Source organism: Grammomys surdaster, unplaced genomic scaffold (assembly GCF_004785775.1).
Source record: "Grammomys surdaster isolate TR1022 unplaced genomic scaffold, NIH_TR_1.0 224, whole genome shotgun sequence".
NCBI classification, from domain to species: Eukaryota; Metazoa; Chordata; class Mammalia; order Rodentia; family Muridae; genus Grammomys; species Grammomys surdaster.
Window position 1 is genome coordinate 8,532,260 of NW_021604669.1, and position 20,994 is coordinate 8,553,253.

Genomic DNA, 20,994 nt, shown 5'->3' on the forward strand with positions numbered 1-20,994 from the left:
TGTTTATTAAAATAATATGTAACTTGACTGAGGACTGAATCCATAAGGTTACACAGATCATTGTAACAGAATTTTTTTATATTTTTTTCTGAGATTAAAAACAGAAGAATTTCCAATTATGAGAAACTCTTCAGTCTGCCAAGTTGAAGTGAACTGATTTTTCTCTGCTTTTTTCCTCAATCATATTACATGTTAATTACAGGTTTCATATCTGTTACCCATACACAATTACAAACTTCTCCAGAAATGAAGCCACTGTTAAATACCGGCCCCCATACATAGATCTTAGCTTACTACAGATAACACACAGTAAACATCAGTAAACATGATGATTCAATATATAACCAGTGTTCAATGTCATATGTCAAACTAATCTGCCAATTAATATACCTTTCTTCTTTTTCTCCCTCTCTCAATAGATAGATAGATAGATAGATAGATAGATAGATGATAGATAGATGGATAGATATCAATTTTAAATTTGATACAGGGTCTCACTGGGAACTGTTTGGAATAGGCTAGCCTTGAATTCACAAAAATCAACCTGCTCTGTCTCCTAAGTGCTGTAACTAATGGTGTACACCACTAGACTCGGCTATCTTCATCTTTATGAGATAAACTACAAGACAAATAATGAAAAGCCCATATCCCAAAATGTTCACTCTTATTTAGTATTAAAGGAATATTAGAATATCCCGTTAACAAGGCTTCCATTTCACTTTTGAGCAATAAAACCAGTCAGATTCTCCCTCTAGCTTCTGTACTTTTATCACGGTCCCTCACTTCCCTAGTCACATATGCATGACATGTCAAGATTTCTGACTAGGCTACTCTACACCTGGTCAGCTTCCCAGGCATGCTGAGCAATGTCAAGTTCTTGTCCTCACACCTAAAACAATGACAGCACTTCTCTTTAGCCAACCCGACACTTTGCAGCACACCTGCAGTCAGTCTTTAAGCTCTCCTGAACTGCAGAATGACTTGCTTGCACTCTAACTTCTTGTTTCTCCCATACATTCCAGTAAAATGGATCACAGACTATTCTGCTTTGGCTCATCCACATTCCTCCAGTTTTCTGACCCCTGGTTATCTTAGGCTCCATGTGATCAAAGTCTCTTTATAGTACAGAATTAGAATTGTCTAAGTTAATTAAGTAATTAACTATACATGGAAGAAGGTCTTCACATACATGTTTGTGTGTTTGTTAGTAACAGCTGTATGTGCATACTTTAGCGACAGGATTCACACACAGACACTAAATTCATCAGTGTTTCCTATACTCCTTAACACAAAGACACTGAGGTTGTAGTGCTGCTGCACTTAAACAACTGTGGCCCACTTTCAGCATCTTGTCAGTCTCAGTAGGTTTCACCATTGAAGCAGTTTAGACTTTGACCTTTTGATCTAGGAACTTTGAACCTGAATTAGTATGCCTAAAATCCCAGTTACTCAGGAGGCTAAAGCAGGAAGGTTTCAAGTTTAAGGTCCACATGGTCATCATAGTGAGTTCAAGGCTAGCCTGGAATGTTTACTAAGATGTCGTTTCCAAATAAAAACTATAAAGAGCTTGGATGTATGTCAGTAGTAGAACATTTGTCTAGGATGTGCAAGGCCCTGGGTTGAATACTTAGTAACATTAAGAGAGAGAGAGAGAGAAATGGTTGACTTGCATCACTTTGTAAATCTATATTTACATAATGTTCAGTATACAAATCATATCCTAAAGCCTTTGTTAAAAGAAATACAAGGAAAAGAACGTGGGGAGAAAAAAGAAGGAAAGACTAATCACATGTGCACTCAAATTATAGGCCATGTGAAAATACGTGGAACGACCTTAAAGGGTACTTTGTATACAAATACTGAGGAGACTGCATTACTACTGCATCCTTTGTATGCTTTAGTGGTACTCACCTATGGAACCTTTAGCAGCAATGGCAACAGCCTCTAACAGAACCTGAATGATACCTGCTCGAACCCGTGGAGAATCCTTCTTACGAGCATCAAGGTGTCCAAGAATTTCCTGGATCACATGGTGAGAATACTGAGCCTAAAAGAAACAAACAGCACAAAGATGTGTGAGCAAGTAAACGCACATGGTCTATCCATAAGAAGGAAAAGGCACAACGTGGTATTTCATCACTCCTTACAAGGGACTGGCATTTATAACATCTGACTGCCAAAAACCATTTCTTTAAAGAATAAACAGTAATACTGTAAACTCTTTATGACATCTGGATTCTGTAGACACCAGCAATGCATGTGGTGCACATACACACATGCAAAACATTCACATAAATAAAATAAAAATAATTTTAAAAATGAAAGAGGGAAGGAAAGGAGACAGAGAGAGAGAGAGAGAGAGAGAGAGAGAGAGAGAGAGAGAGAGAGAGAGAGAGAGAAAGAGAAAGAGAGAGAGAAAACCTGTCTTGAATTGTCCTGACTTGTACATGCATGTCATAGCACACACATGTACACATTCAACACTCTCACACATGTACATAAATAAATATATTAAAAGTAAAGATGACTAAAACTATAGGTAACTAAATAGTAAACATTGGCACCCAAATATTTATGAGAAATTTTAATCTCTCTATACTTTTAGAGAATTTCACAAATAATACCTAATATACTTCTGGAATTTGATAATAGGACAAAAAGTGAAAAATCAATTATGAACATATAGTACTTCTTTATCACCAACAGATAAATTCTACTATGTCCACCTTAACATTCTCTACTTAAAGTCTGTATAATCACAATCCAGTGTCAACAAGAAAATACTATCAGTGTGTAACTGACAAAACTTAAAGCAGAGGATTCACGAATGACTTTGTAAGTAGCAATAAAAAATATTAGGACTTGAAACAAACGCTCACACAAATGAGCAAACAGTATAGCTAGAAATGCATTTGACACCAGTTAATTCTTTTTCTTTACCTGTTCCTTCTTTTCTTCTTTCCTTCCTTCCTTCCTTCCTTTCTTCTGTTATTTATTTATTTATTTATTTATTTGACAAGGTTTTCCTTCATGGTCCTGGCTGGTCTAAAATTTGATATGTAAACCAGGCTGACATCAAAATTCAGAGAACCACCTACTTCTGCCTCTCATATAATAAAAAATGTGTATCTCCCATTCCTGACTGAATTCTTTTAAATGGAGACCGTTTTTCTTTTTTTCCCCAAAACTCATACTGTGTGTGTATGTGTGTGTGCAAGTACATGTGCAGGTTATAAGTAAATCTCAGGGATACCTTTTTACGTATGCCATCCATCCTGACTTTTTTGGACTTTTTACAAGTTCAATGGCTCAAACTCAGGTCTTCACATTTATACAGCAAGTACTTTACCAACAGAATTCTCCCCCCTGCCCTCAAAACCTATCCATGTCACTTGCTCATGAGTGAGTCCACTACTGTGCACAATACTAGAAAAAAAGAGAACAAAGTGACACTATCCCCAAATCTTGGTCTCTTTCAACAGATCCACAGACCTGTTTCCAAGATGGTTTCCTTTCTCATATCTGCAGTGGGTAACTTTATATTAAGAATGTAGTATACATATACAATGGAATTGTTTCCAGCCATTAAGAATGAGGTTATATTATTTGAAGGAAAATGGAGTCTGTAACTAGATGTACCCTAATTATATTAGGTGAATTAAGTCAACTGTGAGCCCTAGATTGTATATGCACATATATACATCATATATGTAAAATCATACATACTGAAGAGAAGAAAATGAAGTAAACTGTCTAGGTGAAGTAAGAGGACTAACTAAAGGGGTGAAGGAAAGTAGAATGGTAAACCTGATTAATGTACTTAATATTGCATAAAAAATACTCAATCAGGGTAATAAAATTATAAAGAAAATGAAATAGAAGGGCTGGTGAGTTGACTCAATGGTTAAGAGCACTGGTTGCTCTTCCAGAGTATCTGTTCAATTCCCAGCAACCACTTGGTGGCTCATGATCACCTATAAAGGGCTCTTATGCCATCTTCTGGCATGTAAGTGTACATGCAGACAAAATATTCATGCAGTATTTGAAAAAATTAAAAAGAAGCTATTGCTCAAAAGTACAAAGTTCTTTCCATTGGTATTAATGTCACTGATATCTTTAGACATTTCTGACATTCTGTCTTGACACTGGTACTTTGTTAATAGCCTCAAGTAAGAAGCCAGTCAAGGTTTACTTTGGTTTATGTAAAGCTATGTTTAAACTGAGGACACACACACCACTATTACTATCACCACCGCCAACAACAACAACCTGAAATTGCACTTTTTGCCTGGGAAACTGCATGCTCCTCATGAACCTCCTGTAGTTAAGTCTGCCTTGTTACGTTACTGTCTGACCAGAGCATTTCTGTAATTGAGGATGCGGCTATTCTTAGTAACTATATACATTAAGGCTGTCCTAGGCAAACTAGGACCTGTGTTCATTTTGCTTACAAGGGATTTACTTAAAACAGTATATTAAAAAGAATGCAGAGTGAAAAATCCAAAATTGAAGACAAAAAATCCCATCTCAATTAAGAGCTAAGCAAGTCTGTTCAGATTCTGAGGAGAAAAAAGCCCCAAAGTGGTTCTTTGTAGAAGGCAACACACAGAAGATTCTGTAAAGACTAAAAGTTATAACAAATGAAACAGAAACACAAAATATATGACTTAAATAACTGTACAATTAAAAGTGGCCCAATAACATTATCTAATCCTCTTATTAGATATTTTTTGTCTTGGTAATAAGAAAACAAGCAGTAAATGAGAAAAAAAAATATCTAAATAAGTGCATGCCGGTGCCAGTTGTGATAGTGTAGGCCTTTAATCCCAGCACTCAAGAGGCAGATGCAGGCGGTTCTCTTTGAGTTCAAGGCCAGCATGGGCTACACAGCTAGTTCTGAGACAGGCAGAGCAACAGGGTGAGACTGTCTCAAAAACCAACAAAACAAAAAAATGATGCTCTGCATGTTAGTTTTCCACCTGTGTAATGATCTGCTCATCCATCAGAATGATCATTACTCATTTAATAAACAAAGCTGATTAAACCTTACCTGAATAGAATACATTATAATCTTAAAGCAGTGAACTGCAAACTCATTAGGATCCCACAGCTTGTGATGATCTAAGTGCCTGTAAATGACAATTAAAAATTAATAACACCTTACTTTAAAACCTTCAGCAAAAGCTGGACATGGTGACACACACGTTTAATCTCTGCACTCAGGAGACAGAAGCAGGTGGATCTCTAAGCTAGAGACCAGCCTGGTCAACAGTACAGAGAGTTTTCCAGGACCTCCAGGGCTACAAAGAGAAATACTGCCTCTAAAAACAAACAGCATTCTACTTTCAGAACTATGGTATACATTTCTAACTGCCAACCTTGGCCATATAATAGCAACAAAAACTAGACTATCTAAACGAAGCAGTTAGAAAGGAAATTATTTCATGAGAGGCACACTTTTGGGAGCTGACTACTAGCTGAAATTGGCTAACATCTTTGCAGCCATCTTGGGCCATATATTTGAAGGTTGATACTTTTCTACCCTGACAAGAGACTTGTTTTTCTAGCATCATGTTTTTGCAAACAGCCCACAACAGTGGAGCACACTTTGATAAACATCTTGCTTTTCTCAGACATATCCTGGACTTGTTGTTTTAGTGTCCCCAGCTGCACTCCCCTGCCTGTGCTTATATACCCATAATGGCATTTCAATAAACGAGACTTGATCAGACACCCTGTCTTGTCTCCATTCTTTGCATCTCCTGCCCCACCATCCCCACTCTCCCTTGCAGACCCCATTGACTTGACCCATGGGCTGGGTCAGCACACAGAGAACCCTGGACATGTCCTTCTATCTCATGCCTAGAGTTTTAAATGTATAACAGAAGTTTAAGAAGCACGTGTGAAAGCCAGGCTGTCAGATCAGACTATAGATTTCCCAGCACTACTCAGAAGCCTAGAATACAGAATTCCCCAGATAAGGCAAGCAAATGTAGAAGAAATTAAAAAACAATCCTAAACAAAAAACAGGAGTATCTTCTGTAGAAAGAGACTGTTAAAATGTTGCTTGTCTTTGTCTGGGCTCTGAATTCAGGGAGCTCTAAGAAGCACATCTTTCCAGAAATGTCAACCATATACCTAAGATCCAGGCTAACTAGGGTAAGAGGTGAGAACTAGAAAAAAAAAATCCTGAGCGAGGTAACCTAGACTCAGAAAGGGAAGGAGAAATAAAATAGATCTCACAAGTGGACTGTGGGAAGGCAGGGATGGGAACAGGAGAGGAATGAGAGGAGGGGTAGGGGAGGGTGGAGGAGAGTACTTGGAGACACAACTGGAATTGGGGAAAATGTCAGGGGTGATGTGGAAACCTAGTTCAACAGAAACACCTGGGAATCTATGAGGGTGACCTTATTGAAGACTAATGATGGAAGATATAAGTCTGAACTGGACATTTATAACTAGTCAAAGCTTCCAGTGGTTGGACTGGGAAATCAACCCAGCCACAAAACCTTCAACCTGCAATTTTTCCTGACTAAAAAATATGCTGAAGTAATGGTGGCCCAGAACTTGTGGGAATGGGCAACCAATAACTAGTTCAAATTGAGACCCATGCCAGAAAAGGGAGGCTATGCATGACTGCATGACACTGCCTATAGGCCCAGGTACCAGAGGCTAGATATCAGACCAGGTACCAGAGGCTAGATACCAGAGACCTAATATAGAATTAAACATAACTGGCAAAAAAAAAAAAAAGAGAGAGAGAGAGAAAAAGCCAATGAGATGATTCCTAATGATATTCCACTATACTCATAAACCAGAGCCTAACCCAACTCTCATCAGAGAGGCTTCAGCAAGCAACTGTAGAGAACCACAGCCAAATAGTAGGTGGAGCTTGGGGGAGCCCTTCAGAACAGGAGGAGGAAGGACTAGCTCACAGAATCTACTAACCATGGCTCAGAAGGGCTCAGAGACAGAATGGACAATCAGGGAGCCTATATGGATCTCATATACATATAGATGCATATTACATGTATATAATGTAGATGTATACAGTATTCTGCATATACATTATGGTTGCACAGCTTAGTGTTCTTGTTCTCATAGTAGAAGTGGGGCTGTCTCTGTTTTGTCTGCTCTTGGGACCCTTTCCCTCCTACTGGTTTGCCTTGTCCAACCTTGATATGGAGGTTTGTGCCTAGTCTTATTGTAATTTGTTATGCCATATTCCATTGATAACCCTGGGAAGGCTTCAATGAATGAAGTCAAAGACAATTAAGTAGATACTAGTTTTAGGAGTTTAATTTGAGTGCCAAAGATACAACCATCATTCCAAGTATACACAACCAACACTAAAGTCTGAGAAACACTCTCCAAGATTTCTAAGAGTCAATGACTGAGGCGTCAACTGATGAAAACGAAAAAGCAGGGCTACACACTGACTTGGTGAAAATCAACCTAAGCAATCCAAAACAAAGGATGATTACACAGTACACTTATTTTTAAGTGTCCACATAATCTCCTAGTGTCCATGAGTCACAGGCCTGAAACCTTTATAGGTTCATTCCTATAACCAACTAACACAGTGATCCTACTTCAAAGCTAGCTCGTAACACTTCAAAGGGCAATTCAGGCCATTTTGCAACTTTTAGCTAAAATTGCCAATAATTACCTAAAGACTTAATAATTAATAGTTAATTGACAATTAATAATTACATAAAGACTTAAACTGTTGAGATTTCCCTGGTATAACCTAGGCTTTCTCCTCTTGTTTCACACTAAATCCTTCACTGCATCCAGCATGCCAGCTGTCCTGTACTTGCTGCTGACTGAAAATCTGAAGTTTAAAATTCTTTGGGGATCTTTCATTTTTTTTATAGATCAAGTAACTTTTGAAATAAAAAGCCTCTTTCAATGTTGAACCAAAATATACTTTACAAATAACACTACCAAGCAGTTTTGTTAATATTTGCCACATCAAAATCAAGAAATCTACTTCAAATTCTGTTAGGTATGAATTTTCTGATTTTAAATGACAGATCACTTTTTGACCTTTTTCTCATAATCTATAATTATTGTGCATGTCCCTCATCTATCTGGTGTCATACTTCATATATTCAATTATGTAGTAGCTTACTTGTAGATGATTTTTAGCATCTAGTTAACTTATTAAATAGCTTATAACAGCATATTGATGAAAATAACACATACCTATGTCATTATACATGGAGAATTCAAGCCTGAATATAACTAGAAGCTTTACTACTACTGACTAGCATTTAAGGTACTCTGTTCATCATCACCTATCTAAAAACCTTGAGGCTTGCAAGAGGGAGCTACCTGAAATACACACTGGTGCAACAAAGGCATAAACACTATGGGTGTAAACAACTTTCTGACTGTATTTAACATCCCCTCTTTGATATGGAACCCGTATCTGACTCTCCTAAAATAGCCAAGAACCTGAAACTAGATAATCCATGGTCCTAGGGCAAAGCCTACTACTATTTGTCCTGCTAAAGAACATAGCAATAAAATGATTGCCAATGGCATACTGCTAAACTCATAGATCAGTAGTACCTCACTCAACCCACATTAGAGAAATATGGGAAAAACGTGCAGCGAGGTCCCAGAACGGTTTGGTGGTGACTTGTGTGTGTGTGGGGGTGGGGGGGGTGGGGGGGAGAGGAGTTCCAGAAGCTTTCCACCTGGTGGGTCGAGAAGTTCCAAAGGCTGGAAGTTTCAGCGACAGCAGGCCCCAATGATAAGAGAAGCCCATGGATTCCAAGAGTTTTATTGCCATGGTGTAGTAGTTGGATCTGGATGTTCGCGCTGCCCACTTCAACCAGGGGATAGCTGGCTTAAATGGGGGGTTGGGGGAGGCCTGGGAAAAGGATTAACTTAATTGAGCTATGCCCCCTGGCCTTTAGGTAACTCATAAATATGGAAATCTCTCGAGGGCTGAAGCCTATTACTCACACCCTCTACCTGTAGGTGTGGATAGTGGCAAACCTCTCTGGGAGGAGCTACTCTGAGCCCAACATGTCTGCAAGGTGCAGGTTAATGGGGATGTAGGCTGCATGTATGAGCCTGGATTCCAGGGGCATGGCTGAAAACCTGCTGTTTCTCCAATGGGGAGTTGGGGTTCAAGGCCCATGCCCAGCCAAGAATCAAGACATCTTTCCATGGCCCAACAGAGAAACTTCTTACAGTAGATGGGAATGAACATAGAGACCCACAACTGGAAAATGTGAAGAAAATAAGAGACTTTAGGGCACTCAGTCCTAAATGAGATGGCTTCAAGAAACTACTCCCCTCAAGTCTCAGGGATCTGTGCAGAAGGGGAAGAAGAAAGGATTTTAGAGCTAGAAGTGACAGATGACTCAAAACAGACACAAGGAAACCAGGTCTTCCAGATATGGGACTGATGTACATATGAACTCAAAGATTAGCAACAGCATGTCCAAGACCTGTAAATGTTCAAGTCGGGTGGGTCCCAGCACTCAGACCCTGTGTAGACACAGGGTTCCATCCTTAACCAAGATGCTCTGCAGTTTTCTCCAATGGAGTCTCACTGGGAATGTCAAACCACACTCTAGGATAGAACCAATGCATATTTGACTAGCACAAAACAAACGGTATTTTTGTAGACTTTTAGTTTTACTTTGTATTGTTTGGGCTTTTTTTGTCTCATTCTTTTGCTTGTTTTGATTTTTTTTTGTGGTAGTTTTTTGCTTTATTTTAAAAGAAAGAGAAAGAACATAAAATTGGGTGTGTAGAAAGGGAGAAAGGATCTGAATTATTGAAGGAAGATAAAAACATGATCAAAATATATAATATGAAAAACATATTTTAATTTAAAAAGGTGTGTGGGGGAGGACAAAAACCTAGTTTAAATTGTTCTACTCAAGTATAGTTAATATGATAAAGTTGGCCTTATATCTAGCTAGCCTGAATTTTATTTCTAAGCCAAAATATTTGGGCATAAATCAAAATAATCTTCCTTACTATATTTAACACAATTTGGCTACTTTCTAGGAGTATTTCTGTAAGGCTACTGAGATAGGGAAGAGGGAAGACCACAAGTTGTTTTGAAGAACTCATGATACTCTTTATTTTTAATATAGTTTTGCAACTTAATAATTGTTGTATTTAAAGGTTAACTTTGAACCGTGAAGTAAAATGTCTGCCCCCCCCAAATAAGAATTATGAATGTTGTATGCAAAATATTCTATATATGCTAAGTCCACTACAGCCAGAGAGTAAAGAGGAGATGGTGGCGAATTATAATTAGAATACACTGATCTATCAAGCTATGATGAAATTAGGAGCAAAGACCTGAAAGGCCTGCCTGCAGGATACTGATTATGCAGAGAAACTTACTGCATAAGAGCCTGGAAGACACCATGTAAGGACAAGTGGGGTCTTCAATACTATCTTGATTAGGCTCTGAGTAATAGGAGATTTATTCAGAAAAGTGAGCAGAATCTTAAGCTCCCAGTAAAGGAAAAAAAAAAAAGTTGGGGGTGGGGTGTGGTGGGTAAGATTTAGCTCTATGGGAGGGTGCTAGGTTCAATTCCTAGAACTGGAAGAAAAAAAAGAAAGAAATAGGGAGGGAAGGAGGGAGAACAACACTGTGCATCACATGGTGGTGACACTGTCTAACTTTTCACTGCACAGAAGTATTTCAAGGGATGTAAGGAGATATGCATGGTAAGTGATGTAGTACATGGCTTTCGTACTTAAGGAAAACAAACAACCAAACATATAATGAATGCCCAATGCTACCTTCACGGATATTAGAAAAACAGCAAGTACTCACGCAAAAACTGGCCTAACAGCATTATTCATATTCCCGAAAGTTGCTCGGCCCAGCAGTTCTCTGAAACAGCTCTCCGCCAGTACTGCAGGGTTCTCTTCTTTGTCAGCTGCAGAGGGGGAAGAAGGTGGGCCTAGGCGACTGAAAAAGAAATAAAAACGGCCAAAACAAAAAAAATTCTATTTTAGTTCTAAAGGATAAACAGAATACATTTTACTTCTCAGAAATGTTAAAAAGGTATTTTTGTTTTATTTCCAAATAACATTAAAGCTTAACTCAAAGTTAATTCATGAACTTAGCTTCCTCAGAGCTAAGCATATAATCTTTCTGATAGGTAGTAACTTGTTTTTAACAGAATGTCTTTATGCCAGTAAAAAACTCAGAGACTGGGTGTGGTGGCATTCACCTTTAACCCTAGCAGGAAGATCTCTGTGAGTTCAAGGCCAGCTTGGTCTACATAAGGAATGCCAGGCCAGCCAGAGCTACACAGTAATTGAGACCTTGTCTCAAAAACAGAGCAGAAGAACACAACAGCTCCTATTTGCTCCCTTTCATAGTCAGTCTCAGCATTCATACCAGTACAGATCTGAGTGAGTGCAGGCCCAGAGAAAACATCTGTAGCTATCCCTTATGTAACTACAGCTGGGGACAAATGAAAAGAGCTGAAAAATATATACAGAAAGAACTCAAGAATTAAAAATGAAAATATTTAAACCAGTAAGAATAGTTGATATATAGACATTTTCAGTAGAAAGTATGTTTTGTCCATATCTTGAGATATCATTTTATGCTTTTTTGCAACACATTTACTGTAACAACAATAAAAAATATACATCTATTGCACTGGGATTACAGCAGGAAGATATAGCTTATGATCTGGCATCTATAGTCTCTGCTTCACTTTCCTCTCATACAATATACCTTGATTAAGGATTCCCCTCCCTGTACTACTTCCAGCTCCTCCCTACCTCCCTCTCATCTGGATCCACCCCTTTTCTGTCTGTCTCTCATGAGAAAACAAACAGGCTCCTAAGGGAGAATAATGAATAAAATATAATAAGATAAAACAAAAAGTAACACATTGGAACTGGATAAAAGAAACAGAAAAAGGCACAAGAAACGGAAACCCACTCATCTGCAAACTCAGTAAACCGATAAAAACACAAAACTGGAAGCCATAGTACATATGCAAAGTACCTACAGGGTAAAAAGAGAGAATAGATAGGTGATAGACAGACAGACAGAAAAATATTAATAAAAATGGAAGAACTGTGACACAGCATTATAAGACAGAGAGCCTCCAAAGGTGCCATTGAACTGACTTTCTGTTGGCCATCTACTGCTAGGCATGAGGCCTGCTCTTTTCAGAGTAGTTTGTGTCCCCAGTGTGTTCCCTCTACCTTACTTATGATAGCACCAGGACTTATTGGAAAACAGGCCCCTGACTAGCTAGAGATCTTTATATAGTAAATATTTCAAATAGGCAAATCTTAAGCCTTAGTTACAGCACTAAAAATAAGAAAAACGCAGAAGGTTCTAGAATATAACATACTTTTAAGAAGGATTACAAAGCTAGAGATAGTCACATCCGGGGCTTACAAATCAATACTTCCTGCAGTTGGCATTAACTGTAATACATATTATTCCATCTGTGTTAGCACAGAATTATCAACTACACCTCATTTCCAAGCCCATCTTGATGCTATGCAGGGAATCATGAAAGTTATAAGCTAATTTTATTATTTGTAACTATATGATAAAATCCTTTTAAAATCTATTCTAGACTCTCCCTCTTCCAAGAGCAGGAACAAGGGTGAACCATAACAAAACTGGATAATTCTGTTTTAGCTGCTGAATAACATTCTTCCTGCATAAGTAATAACATGTGGGGAGGGCATGCTTCTGGCACTTAAAGAATCTGGATAACATTCAAAATGTCACGTGCACCTGAGCACTGTGGGAGTAAGAAGAAATCCAGCATATACCCAAAACTAGTATGTCATTCCAAGTATCTTAGAGATATTAATTAGAAACCAACCATACCTGGTTTTCAGTTAAAAAAAAAAAAATCAGTGTTTCGTTCTGCCACTGTAACAGAAACTCTCTCACAAAGTAGATGGGGTCAAACACAGAGACCCACAACTGGATGATGTGAAGAAAGTAAGATATTTTGGAACACTTAGTCCCAAATAGGATCCAAAACCCGCTCTCAGGGCTCAGAGAGCCATGCAAGGAAGTGAACACAAGTCCCCATCCCTAACTCACAAGCCTTATCTCCAAGTGTCAACTGTTCACAAAGGAAAACTTAGTTTTCTCCAATGGAGTCTCATAGGGTATAAAAACCACAGTTAAGAGCAGGCCCCATGCCCAGCAGAGATAGTAAACACAAAATAACCTCTATGAGATTTTGGAGATGTTTTGTCTCATAATGCTTTGTTTGGGTATTTTTTAATTACTGGTCTTTGTTTATATATTATGGTTTCTGATGCTGTATTTGTGTCTCTGTGTGTACATATGTTTCTCATCCTTTTTCCTGTTTCTTTTGTCTTAGTTTGTTTTTTTTATTTGCCTGTTTGAGAGAGAGCGAGAGCGAGAGCGAGCGAGCGAGCAAGAAAAAGAGAGAGAGAGAGAGAGAGAGAGAGAGAGAGAGAGAGAAACAGAGACAAAGAGACACAGAGAGAGACACACAGAGAGAACATGGAGTTATATGAAGAGGGAGGTGGAAAAGAGATGACCAGAATAAATTGTGATCCAAATATATTACATAAAATTTTTATTTTCGATAAAAAGGAAGATACAATGAATAATAGTCATTATTATTTTATTTTGATTAGTTTTAACTCCCTAAGAGAAAGCAGAGTAGATCTCTAAGGAAGAAGTTCAGCTATAATTTGTTTATCATGGTTACAACTTTAAGTAGTACCAGTATATATTTATGGACACATACACACACATACACACACACATATATAAATCCAGCAAATAAAATTTTCATTTAAAAATTATATTATTACATTTATTGATGCAGGGTGCTTGTGTGTATACATGGCACGTACAAGGGTGAAAGTACAACTTTATGGGAGCCAGTTTTTCCTTCTAACATGTAACAATGTTCTAACATTGAACTCAGATCATGGCAAGTATTTTCACCCTGTAAGCTCTCTCATCAGCCCAAAATTTAAATGTATTCTAATAGAGAATGAAGTCATAAGTCTATGAATAAGTACTTGTGATTAACAACTCTCGTTAATAAATTTATAGAAAGGTACATATGTTTAGACTCTTTTAACTTTATGAGGCTACCACATAAACAATTACAGATATCAAACACTCTTATCCTAGCAAGCACATGAACACATATACAATGCAACACAGCCTTTAGTATCTTTTTGAAAAGTGATTTTTATTTTTAATGTCATGTAAATGTCTGTGTACATGTGTGGGTATGTGCATGTGAATGCAGGTGTCCATGGAGGGCAATGGATCCACCAGGAGCTGCAGTTAAGGCAACTACAAGCTGTCCAAGTTAGGCACCTAGGACAGAACTATGGTCCTTTGCAAGAACAATATGCCCTCTTAAATGCTGGACCATCTCTGCAGTCCCAACTTTAGTATCTTTATACAATACCTGTCCACTTCTTCTATCTTCTGCATGTTAAACAAAAGGGATGGAACAATCTTATCCATATGCTGTGGTTCCCAAATTGTGGCCCGAAGCTCGTCATTAACTGTTTTGCGAACCACACCTTGAATACCTCTTATTCCAGCAATGCGAATCCTGTAAGGATGTGGAAAGAAAGACCCATGAAAACAGGTTATTTAAACAAGTCTGTTTATCTGCCTACGAGAATGTATATTGATACTGCTCTCTCAACCATAAAATGTTTTAAATGATATAGGTATGAAATTGAAATTTCAAAAATCTAAGGTGAATAGAGATATTAAAAAGATGGTTTAACCATCATCTTTATAAATCAATAAAGTTTGAAGACTGGAATCTACAGAAATATTAGTATATGTAATATTTGTTAATAAAAAAAAATCAGTCAAAAGCATAGCTTCCTGTAACATATGCTACTGTGCGGTCTCAGATCCGAGTGAGGAGTTCCCAGCTCCTGGTGGCACTGTGCTTCTGCACACTCTGCCCACTGTTCCCCAAGAACCCCTCACCTCTTTGAAACAGAGCTGCTTCATTTAACAGTTGTCTATAGACATGCACACAGCACTGTAGTTTATCAGTGTTGCCCTAACGTCCTAGCACAACTCAGAAGACCCAGTTTCCTCACAGTCTTGAATCTCCTTGGGAAAAAAATAAAGAAACCTGTAGGTTCAAGAAAGAAATGTGCACAGACTACAGATGGACAATGACTCAAGAAGAGTTAGCCTGCCAGCCCATTTCTTTTACAAGGTACTTCTGCTCAAATTACCTCCTTCTATCCTATTCTCAATCCCTTCCTTCCTTTCCACCATCTGATCAGCAACTGGAATACTGTTCACAATGACTTAACGTGTTTAAAGAACAGAAAATATTGAGAAGGAAGGGGTAGTGTTTTACAAATCCATGGGGATACAGTAACAGATTAGGAGAATGGGGATAACAGGAATAACACCAACAGGAAGTGGAATGGAGGAGTTAAGACAACAGGAAGCAGTCAACAAGGATTAGCTATTTGTGCATCAGTCACTAAAATAATGAAGACTTCCCTTATAGCTGCAAGTTCTTAGAGAAATTAGACTATGATGCATAAATTTACAAATATTAACTATTTCTGTAAAGAAATACAAGAAAACCTTAATACAGCCACAAACGCTTTGGTGTACTTCCTGCAAGATATGCTAGGGCAATGGTGGTACAAGCTTGGGGAAGCAACCAACCAATGTCTGATTTGACTTAAGGTCCACTCCATGAGATAGAACCCATTCCCAACACTGCTTGAGTGACCAGGAACCTAAGATTAGATACCTCAGGCACCTAAGATAAAACTAAATAATACTGATCTAAAAAAAGAAGAAAACCAAATGTAGGGATAATACGATTCCCAGTGCTATTCTGTTAACCCCACAGACCAGTGCCTTATTCAACTATCATCAGAGAAGTTTTCTCCTGAAGCAGATGAATACAAATATAGAGACCACAGCTAGACGTTACAGAAAGAGTGAAAATCCTTAGAATAGTCAGCCCTCCCCTCAAAAGTTCAGAGAATCTCTGAAAAGTGGAAAGAGTGTAAGAGCCAGAGGGATAAAGGATACCAAGAAAACTAGTCCCTCTAAATCAACTGAGCAAAGCTCAAATGAACACAGACTCAAGCAGCAAGCATGGGGCCTGCAGGGGTCTCCACCAGGTCCTATGCCTACATATTATGGCTTCCAGTTTAGTGTTTTTATAGAACTGCTGAGTGTGGAAATGAGTGAGTCTCTAATTCTTGTGTCATCTCTTAGGCTCTTTTCCTTCTGTTGGTTTGTTTTGTACAACTTTGACATATTTCTTTTTGTTCTATTTTATATTTTAATTAATTGTTTTAAATGAATGGGCAGATAGGCAAGGTGCCCAAGAATCAACCGGGGTGTCCTTAGCTGTGACTCACAGCATTGGGGATATGGAGCCTGGGGAGCCTGCCTCCTGTGACCAGTCAGGAACCCCAGTGGAGCGATAGGAACATCAACCCATCCACAAAACTTTCAACCCAAAACATATCCAGTCTATAAGAAACGCAGGGATTGGGGATGGAACACAGAATAAGGGAATACCTAACAAATGACTGGCCCAACTTGAGATCAAGTACCAGTCTCAGATGATTAATGATACTGTTTTGCTTGCAGACAGGAGTCTAACATGGCTGCCCTCTGAGAGACTGGACCCACCAACTGACTCATACAGATACAGGCACCCACAGTCAAACAGAAGATGGAGCTTCGGGACTCTTATGGAAGAACAGAAAGAAGGATTGCAGCTCTAAGGGACAGAGACTCCACAGGAAGACCAAGAAACAACTAACCTGGACCATTGGGGCTCTCAGAGACTGAACCACCAACCAAGGCCTAGGCCTCCCTACATATATGTAACAGATGTGCAGCTTGGTCTTCATTTAGGTTCTGAACAACTGGAGTGGGCACTATCCCAAAAGCTGTTCCTTCTATACAGGATATTTCTAACTGGGCTGTCTTGTCTGGCCTCAGTGAGAGAGGAAGCACCTAGTCTCACAGAGACTTGAAATGCCAGGGTTGGAATATACCCAGGGGGGCCTCCACCTGCTCAGAGGAGAAGGGGAGGGAGGAAGGGGGAAGGATTATGGGAGGGGGCAGTGAGCGGAATATAAAGTGAATAAGTAAAAAATAAACAAAAATGGATGGACGGATGGATGGATGGATGGATGGATGGATAAAAAGCTAGCCAATAGGATAAGGCTAACAACTGAATTGTCACTTATACCTACTGGGAAAACTGAGAAAATCAGTTTTCTCCAACAGAGTGTGACACTGAGTATAGCAAGCCCTCCAGGACAGGAGTAGATGAACGCCATATAATGAACTCCACAGTATGAGTCTGCATGTGTGCCTACAAATGCTCATGCATGCGAGATGCTACATACTTATATTTGTTTACAGCTGGTAAATTGTTGCTTTATTTTGTTTTCTTGGTTTGGTTTGGGGGGACATTGTTGTGCTGGGTTTTTACTTGATTTTGAGAAAGAAACTAAAGTTGGTGGATAGAGGGGAAGAGGAGAATTTCTAGACTCCTACTGTCCAAATCTGAAGGTTCTGAATGACTTGTATTTTATTAAAATATAAAAGGATAAAAAATAAGAATCTAAGTTGGAACCTGCAAAGAAATATAAATAAACTGAGGAAAACTTAATTGTCTTTTACCCAAGGAACAGTAGAAAAAATTACAATTTGTATCTTCAAGCATTTTAATTGATTCATTGTTTTAACAGAGATTCAAATGAAAAATTTGGTGATTTGGAACTTCAGAAGCTTAAGTATGTGTAGACAAATGACCCCTAGTTGGTGAGCCCTAAAAAAACAGACATATAGACAGCATTAAATGGGCTCAGCAGGCTGTATTTATACATGTCTACACAGATACACACAGTCACTCCACACAAATATAAAATATTCATAATTAAAGAAAAAGAGGCCACAAATTTGACAGAAAATAGAAAAGGTTGGAGGGAAGAGAGGGGACGGGAAATTATGCAAATACAGTACACATACATAAAAAATTTAAGTTAATAACATTTTATGTACTTAATTTTTATATTGGTATTACAAATAGTAAATATGGATATAAATTGTATGTTCAAAGTACAAGGCTTTCCACCAGGGGGCGATAAGTAGTTAAATATAAGGTAATCTTGTATTTGAGTTATTCCAACACATTTTCTTATATGATTAAAAATACTCATTTTAAAATGTCCCTTAGGAAATAAAATTTTAGTAGTGGTGAGGTAGCCAGGAAGGTTTATGTCATTACAATATTCTTCTGTCTAAGGCATCACATAGTGATAAATGGCCTGGATTGTAATGAGGAGAAATTATAGCCGGGCAAGTCCCATCTGAGAAAATGACTGTTAATTCTCTCCTCAGCCTCCTTTATTGAGTGACCCATAAGTCCTATGCTTGCTTTCACTGTGTGCACCTGCTGGCGGCCTGCCAATTCCAAGTTAAGGTTCTATACACTGTAAAGTGGTTCAGAAAAAATACACTGACTCTCCATTTCGAACATAATAACTCTCTGAATTAGGAGGTTACCAGTGATGCTCAAACAAATATAATTTATCAACATCATTTGACTTTAACTTTTAACTACACGCCTTTTGACACTAGTCAAAGTGCTCAGTAATACAGCAGTGCTCAGAACAAATCCCTGGCCTTCTGTCCTGCCCTCTAATAAGAGAAAAGGAAAGAGGGGAAAGGTTCAGAGTGATGGTGCACACCTTTAATCCCAGCACTCAGGAAGCAGAGACATGAAGATCTCTGTGAGCTCATGGCCAGCCTGGCCTACATAGCAAGTTCTAGAGTGGCTAGAATGACATAAAGAGGCCCTGTATCAAAAAACAAACAAACAAACAAATAAACAAAAAACAAAACCAGAATAAAAATGAAATGCTAAGGAATAAGCACAAGTAGGCCAGCAGTAGGTAAGGGGAGAGTGAGGTTAATAATCTAAGTCATCCAGGAGAGAACTTTGAGTGAGGTGAGGACGAAGCTGAACACACTGACGCGAGTCAGGAGTCCCTGGGAACATAGCTTCAAAATGGACTGAAGAGGGGCGTGCAGAGAGTGTTCCGGAGACAGCAAGCAGATCCATGTGACTGGGCCAGACAGAGAGTAAGAGAACTGACAGGATAACAAACTGAAACAGGCAGGGGAGGATGGAGGTCATTCTGGGAGAGAGTAAGGAATCTGAATTTTAACCACTTTCATCTTGCAAATTCAGTTGAATGTTCTAACAATGGAAGGCCGTTTCATGAGCATCTTTGATGCCTTTTGCTAATCATTGTGAATTATAGAAGCACAATATTTAGTAAATTCTTGTATAAATTACTTAAGGTAAGTCATGAGGTAAAACAGTACATACTCAGTTCGTATTTCTGGATCACTATGACAGGAGTGACACATGGCACTGAATCGAGATACAAAGAAGTCATAACGTCTATGATAGGACGGTGTATCTTCTTCAATATTTGCAAATTTGACAAACTAAAAAACAAAAATAACAATACAAACAAAATACATCACCTTTTAAAAGTGAGTAAACACGTTTACCCTCCTTATCTATTACATCAACAAGAAACATCCAAATAAGCAAATGGAACACATAAAACAACAAATACTGCATATGTACAAAAGGAATTTTATAATAATGATCTTTTAGAAAACCAATGATACAGCTTTCTAAATAGAGTCTTGAAATTTGGCTTATTTTCTATAAGACATTTATTTTTACTTTTTTTTTTGTATTTTTCAAATTTGCTATAATAAATACCTCACTTATAAAATAGAGTATAAAGGTAGAAATAAAATGAAAATGGACGCTAAGACCTTCCTTAAATGTGAGGGGAAGTTGCAGAGAATAAACTTTTATTCTTTTGTTATTTATTGAAATTTATAAATACAAAGATAATCTAAGTAACTATTTATGGGAAACAGTATATAGTGCCCTTGCTGAATATAAAATGTGAGCACACTCCAGAGGCGCTCTCCCAATTCACAGAAGTTCTAATTCTGCAAACCAGAAGTTCCTCTGTGGTAACTTCTTAAATGAGGTGGAAGACAATAGAGAAAGGCACACATGTCTAGCTCTTTCATCCACACACACATGCATGGGTATGAGAACTCATACATATATGCATACACCTCCACACATACATATACCTAATAATAATGATAATAATAATAATAAATGGAAAAATGGAACTTTAACTGGGAAACAGATGCAAGAGTTTAAGAGTTGCACGCAATCCTTTAGGTACAGGCTTCCTCACTCTGAACATTACTAAAGTCAGGGGCCAGATAAAGCTTTTGCTACAGGACCTCCTTGGGGGACTGCAGGATATTGAGTAGTACTCTCACCTCCTGGATTACACCTATGCTTCAGTCTCTGCTGTACAACAAACCAAAATGCCTGCAGATACTGCTCACACATGGGAGGACAGGCAGGTTGAGGGCCCATGCTTTACTGTAATAACTAATTTTGCTGACTGTTGCTTCTGGATATGATTCAACAATACTTAAAGAAAATTATTAAGATTAGGGATGATGCTTGAAATAGTGGCAAAGATCAACCAAGTAAAAACAGAAAAGGAATCTATATTTTTCCTGAAAATATATGAAACTATCAAGTACTTTTATAGCACAAACGATATAAACACAAGCTCCAGAGTAAGACCTAGGATTCAATCTCTCTACGGGTACAACATTCTTTTTTTTTTCTCTTGACAAATTATTTAACTGTGATTCCTCACACATAAAACAGAAATATTATTTCCAATTTTGAACTAAATAATGCAATATATTTGAAAATCCTAGTATATAACATGTTGTTTGTCTAAAAGAAAGAACAAAATATACTTGATCCAAACTTGCACATTGTTGACATTTATAGCTATGACGTACTGTTATTTTTAACAAGCTACGTTTTAGTTGTTTTCTGAGTCTGTGTATGTGAATGTATG

The 20,994-nt window shown here is 38.1% G+C and overlaps 1 protein-coding gene across 2 annotated transcripts in view; it reads right to left on the reverse strand.

Annotated features, from left to right (window-relative positions):
• Positions 1–20,994, reverse strand: part of Efr3a (EFR3 homolog A) — an 84,207-nt gene that overhangs the window by 25,613 nt on the left and 37,600 nt on the right. For both annotated transcript variants that reach the window (XM_028773250.1, XM_028773251.1), the window contains exons 5-9: positions 19,398–19,519; positions 14,445–14,594; positions 10,820–10,957; positions 5,051–5,129; positions 1,912–2,047 (exon numbers count right to left, since the gene is read on the reverse strand). In XM_028773250.1, coding sequence (XP_028629083.1) covers positions 1,912–2,047; positions 5,051–5,129; positions 10,820–10,957; positions 14,445–14,594; positions 19,398–19,519 — 625 coding nt within the window. The remainder of the gene's footprint in view (positions 1–1,911; positions 2,048–5,050; positions 5,130–10,819; positions 10,958–14,444; positions 14,595–19,397; positions 19,520–20,994) is intronic.